The sequence below is a fragment of the Trichomycterus rosablanca genome, chromosome 19 (genome assembly GCF_030014385.1).
Source record: "Trichomycterus rosablanca isolate fTriRos1 chromosome 19, fTriRos1.hap1, whole genome shotgun sequence".
Taxonomy (NCBI): Eukaryota; Metazoa; Chordata; class Actinopteri; order Siluriformes; family Trichomycteridae; genus Trichomycterus; species Trichomycterus rosablanca.
Genome location: NC_086006.1, coordinates 3871193 through 3877104, shown reverse-complemented (window position 1 = coordinate 3877104; position 5912 = coordinate 3871193). Strand labels below are relative to the sequence as shown.

The following is a 5912-nucleotide window of genomic DNA, read 5'->3' as shown; positions in this document are numbered from 1 at the left end:
TTAGAGACATGACAAACCCCCCAAATCTTCCAATTCTTACTTCATTAAACAGAAAGAAATGTGTATATATAAACAGTAATTTTACATTTTCTTCAAGATAATTTAACATAAAGACAGGATACAATCCAAGGAAATACAGGTTAAGGTGCCTTGTTCCGAGAGTCCAACATACTAATAGTTTAGTATCATAACTGCTGAGCCACCACAGTTCTCGAATAACATTTACCCGAACAGGGACGGAGTCATAACTGAGTTATTTAGGCAGTTTATTTTTTAGCCACATTTTGCAATTAACCAATTTTGGAGAAGCTGTGCTGGTCAGCAGTTCCTGCCACTGATGTTTAATGAGGTTAAGTTTAGTACACTGACTGAGCAACGTAAGGACATCGAGTTTTGCTGTTGCTCAGTATTTTCTTGAAGCTTTCTTTTTAGTTTAAGGCTTCTGGAACAGCAAAATGACTGGTTTTTAATCCAATCCAAAGATCATTCCATGTACTTTATAGATATACCAATACTGATTGTAGCCTGTTTCTATGCAGTCGGATGTTCTATACCATATATGACAGGATAAACCCTGTGCACTTCGTTGATTTCTGCTGGCTGAGGACGACAGCAAGGTAGCACACACCTCCGACGTTACACTGCCGACCGCATCAACCAGAAGTAAACTTAACCAGAGAGCCTTAGCACTTATAGATGACCAATTACCAAGTTGGTCTCTGCCAGTGACAGGTGTTGTTTTTAAGGAATGCTTTATTAAGCAGGGACTACACGTTTCACGAATGTGTTCAGCCCTGCTTAGAGAGTCCTCATTTCCATCTCTTGAACTAAGGAATCAAGAAAGGAAAGTGATAATTACACGTTACAGTCCCAGGTAAAGAGTCCCTCCAGTTACTTCATTGTTCGAGCAAGCAAAGCTACACAGTGTAGGAATGCACCAGTGACTTGGATGCTGGGCAAATATTATACCATATACATACATGGCAAAGTTATATGGGATACTGTAGTGTATTTAAATTGACTAAATAACCAAGATACTGTGTTATGTGTTTAAAAAAAAAAAAGCTGTTTCTACTGTGTCCAGTTATGTACGTCCTGTTCTCCAATCAGGATTTCTGAGTTCTATCATAACCTTATGGGACTATAGTTATATCTGTACATTAGTGAACCATACATCCTTCCTTCTGGTCCTTTCCTGTCATATTAGGCATTGAGTTTTGTCTGTTTGGTTAACATGAGGGTAGTTTTAGTTTTCTTGTTACAAATGCCACAAATATATTTTAGGTTCATGTGTAAGACAACAAAACACTGAATTCCTCCAGAAAAATGTTACTCGTCAAGGCTTTTAAAATCCACAAACGTTCAGCAAATAGAAGTCAAACGTTTTTCATCAAGATTTAAAGTTGAGTAAATTAGTTGCAGCCACACAAACCATTTACATCCACAAGTGAACTTTCTTTATTCTTTCTTTACACAGAACACAGGCAAACGTCCACTTCACATGGGTTTTGGAGGGACTCTTGGGGGAGCACCCTGAAAGGAAAAGACATAAACTGTGTTATTCCACACTGTACCTGCTACACATCACCTACAAGCAGTGAAAAGGACCATGGTACCTATTGATAATGGATAGGTTAAGCAGTACAAAGCCCTGTGTGTACACAGTGTAACTTACAGCAGGCCTGAAGCGCGGTGGTGGTGTGCGGTCCTTCCTGGCCTCCCGTGACCTGTTTCTCACCACTTTACTGTGGATGGCACAGCTCACACAGTAATGAAGCTTAACGTACAGCTTGGGCAGGACGTAAGCTGTCGAGATAGAAACAAGAGGTTCACAAATATGTTTAAACATTTACAGGTCACAGTTTAAAGCAAACTGTGACTGAATATGATCCATGCATTAGGATTAGGAACTGTGTTCAAAAACTTGGTTGATTTGATAATAAAAAAGGATTAAAACCCATAAGAGATATAAAACCACAATGTGGTGATTATATTTTGGATTGTTAAAGCTGTTATGGTGGCCTGACGACATGCATCCTCCTAAAGCATCACACAATCTGGTTAACACAGTTCTGACAAACACTGGCATACACCTCGACACTACTCACCATCAAACACACTGGCCTCAGAGATGTCCCTGACAGCAGCCGCCTCCACGATGTTCCTGATGACAAACTTCTTGATGGCCTTGTCCTTGGGCACACAGCGAGCACAGTTGGTGCATCGGATAGGCTGGACGTGGCCGCGGCCCTTCTTGGCACGACCGTTGTTCCTTCTCTTCTTGGTCTGTGGTAACATTTAGGTAAGTAATGTCAAAATTCGTTTGAGAAGGGAGGAAAAAGTGTAATGAAATTCTTCAACTTAGCCATATAAAAACATCAGAACCTTGGATGAGCTTTTACAATTTTGTTGTTCCTATATCAGTCGTTCCGAGCATGCGATCACACCATGTCAGCCTATTGAGGGTCTTTTATTCCTAGGCACATATGAGTAATACGCAATAGCACAGTGGGTAGAGCTTTGAGCTATCAATTGTAAGGTTGAGAGTTTGAATCCCAGCTCTGTCATGCAACCCTGTCTGCTCCAGGGGCGCCGTACAATGTCTGACCCTGCGCTCTGACCCCAGCTTCCAAACAAGCTGGGATATGCGAAGAAAGACACAGAATTTCATTGTACTGTACATGTGTATATGTAAATATGACAAATAAAGGCATTCTATTCTATACCACCATCTTCCAGACGTTATTTGTTCAACTTGGTGCTACTCTGACACTGGCAAGGTACATTGTGTAGGATTGTTATGTGAGGTTATGATCATTTCTGTTTTCTTAAAAACCTGTACACTAACAGCGACCTTAAACTAACATTTGGGGGTCATCCTATTAGATGTAAAGTTAGACACTGAAGCTCATTAATCACATTGCCAATCTGTAATCATCCTGTGGGCATGTTTGTTTGTTTGTTTGGATTTTAATGTCATGTTTTACACTTTGGTTACATTCATGACAGAAACTGTAGTTATTCATTACACAAGATTCATCAGGTCACAAGTTTAATATCAAACACAGTCATGGACAATTTTGTACCTCCAATTTACCTCACTTGCACGTCTTTGGACTGTGGGAGGAAACTGTGGGCATGTAAATACACTTATATACGTACTGTATGTACAGGGATGAGCCAAAACGATAGGATCACCTAGGGCTGGGCGATATATCGAGATTTTATAATATATCGATATATTTTCATACGCGATATAAGATAAGACAATATCGCATATATCGATATAGATGCTGCGTTTCAATTAGATCCGACAGTTCGTCTTTCTCTTCTCCCAGGTTGTCAGTGCAACAGTGTACACTGTAAGTATATTCTGATAGAAACCAGCTAAGCTTTTGATTACAAGAATGCTGCACATTCTGTGGCATATCAATTGAAATGGTACGTGTTACACACAAAATACAAACTTACACAGAACACAAAGTTACACATGACTGTATGTGGGAGACTGACAGCAAGAAATTGGACTGGAATCAAATTTATACAGTAATATTCTTTTACTGTATTGTTCGCACTGCAATTTGTTGACAAAAATCTGATAGAACTTCAGGAAACTGTTTGGCAGCACTCTATAACACAAAGGTAAAACTAAAAAATTATAAACTTACTCTAAACATTCAAAACAACCTGAGACAACAACTTAAGGAATTATAGTGCTTTCTTTTCTATACATCCTGATGCTCCTCTCTGTTGGGCCACATGTTTTCATCCACGTCACACTGGATATCTTCCCTTGCAATGCAGCGTGGAAAGAATATTTTGGAGTGCCTAATCCAGCCTCTGCAGGCATCTGCTGTGATATCCTCACAAGCTGCATCCATGGCAGTCAGCAGGTTCATCTGGGTGTGCGGCTGGTGATCGTACACCTTCCATCTCCAGGCTGAGAAGAACTCCTCAATTGGGTTCAGGAACGGGGAGTAGGGTGGGAGGAATTCCATCAGCATTCTATAATGAATGGCAATCCATTGCCTGATGGTGTTAGAGTGGCATGGACTCTCCTAGCTCTTCCTCTGTTTTGTCCCCTCAGCCTTCCACCACGCAGCCTTACCCCTCTTCTTGGCTGTTCACCCTGTACACGGCCTTGTCTTTCCATTGTGAGACTTTGTAATATTGCAATGTTTTGTGTCTATATATGTTTGTCAATTGAAGGTTCATGAGATGTACCTCTGACCTATGGTTGAGAGCTGTTTGACCATTGGTTGATCTAAACCTTCACAAATTCCCCTTCTTAACTGAAAGCCAAGATTCACCTGAGAACAATTTAATCAATTTATGATAAATTACCAACATTTACCAAAAAAGTTTCATAGAAATGTACATATTGTGCCTGAGAGATTATGACAACATGTTCAGCACTTTTGCATGTAATGACCTAGGCAATGACCCAAAGCCTAAATGTTTTGGAGGGTGAGACAATTCAACAGACAATCAGTAGAACACATTTTGATAAACATGACATAAGCAATTGATAATGCAAAAAACAGCAGACAATCGTACATGACCATTTGCATGAATGTACAAAAGCATTTGCAAAATGTGAAACACAAGGAGAAAAGCTATTATGATCTGCACAAGTGACAAGGAGATGTGGAGAATTTCAATTCTGATCTGAGAAATCAACCAAATCGACTGAGAAAAACTGTAATGTCACACAAGCTCAGTGCAAAACACGCAAGCTCACACAAGCACAGCCGGAAACGGTCAATTTCTGTTATCTTCCCTACACACTCGCTCCCTGCGCCCTATAGTACACTTAACATTCTTAAAGGGCCAGACAATATATTTGTAATTCACATTACACGACAGGTGAGACGTTAGAAAACTACAAACTTTTTCTTACAATAGTTATTTTTTTTCTTAAGGAAAAATAGTTCTTGTGTGAAGCTTTCCCAGCATGAATATTAATAAAAGTGCCTGTAAAAAATTTGGAACATGTAGCTTCGTCACAGAAGTGTCTTTTTGTTATTACCTTATGGGATGAAAAAATATCGAGATATATATCGTATATCGCCATTCAGCTAAAATATATCGAGATATTATTTTCCCAGCCATAGGATCACCTATCTAATATGCTGTCAAAACAGAGCTTTGACCCCCTGAGACACGGGACACCTCAGGACAAGACAGAAGGATTTCTATGGTATCAGGTACCAGGACATTACAATGCAGGAGGTCCTAGGATCCACACCTTTGTAGGTGCAAATGTTGTGTATCATATTTAGCACACACCCTCAAACCTAAAGAGCATTTGCATCATTTAAACGACTCAATAATACAAAATGAACTTGATATGTGCAGAATTCACAAAACAGTGAGAGCTGTGAGGAGTAGCTAAACATTCGCCTCATTTTACAGTCAATGCAAAACTAGCTAGCCTAGCCTAGCCTAGCAGGCTAAACCTCCGGAATGAAACCTTTTAAGTCGCTTTAACTTCGTTTCATTTCCAATCTTCCAAATCATTGGTACATTCGGAAGGTTTTATTTTACTACCGGAAACTCAAATAGTCGTTAAAATCGCTTAATGATGTTAAAAGCGTTTTAATTTGCGCTTGAACATAAGAGCACACTCACCATCTTAACTTGGGTGGCGTGCGAGAGACCCGGATGCTCTATTACGTAGTTTTTAAAACCCGTGTGCTGACGGATTGTGTACCCCAACAAATCATGCATTGTAGGACCCATAGGTGGTTATAGTGTACGCCTGATTGAAAAAAAAAACCGGCTCTTCAATACAGTACTGTAAACTCTTAAGCATCTATGTGTGTGGGTTCGTAAATCAGTGAATGAATGAATGAGTGAATGAATGAGTGGTGCCCCGTGATGGCACTTTGACTCTGGTGTACTCCTGTCTG

The 5912-nt window shown here is 39.9% G+C and overlaps 1 protein-coding gene across 1 annotated transcript; it reads right to left on the bottom strand.

The window, feature by feature from the left end:
• Positions 1 to 1434: 1434 nt before the first annotated feature.
• rps26 (ribosomal protein S26) lies at positions 1435 to 5709 on the bottom strand. Its single transcript, XM_063015727.1, has 4 exons — positions 5632 to 5709; positions 2109 to 2286; positions 1676 to 1806; positions 1435 to 1533 (listed from the first exon to the last, which is right to left on the bottom strand). The coding sequence occupies exons 1-4, from the start codon at positions 5632 to 5634 to the stop codon at positions 1498 to 1500; spliced, it is 348 nt and encodes a 115-aa protein (XP_062871797.1). The 5' UTR covers positions 5635 to 5709; the 3' UTR covers positions 1435 to 1497.
• Positions 5710 to 5912: the final 203 nt, after the last annotated feature.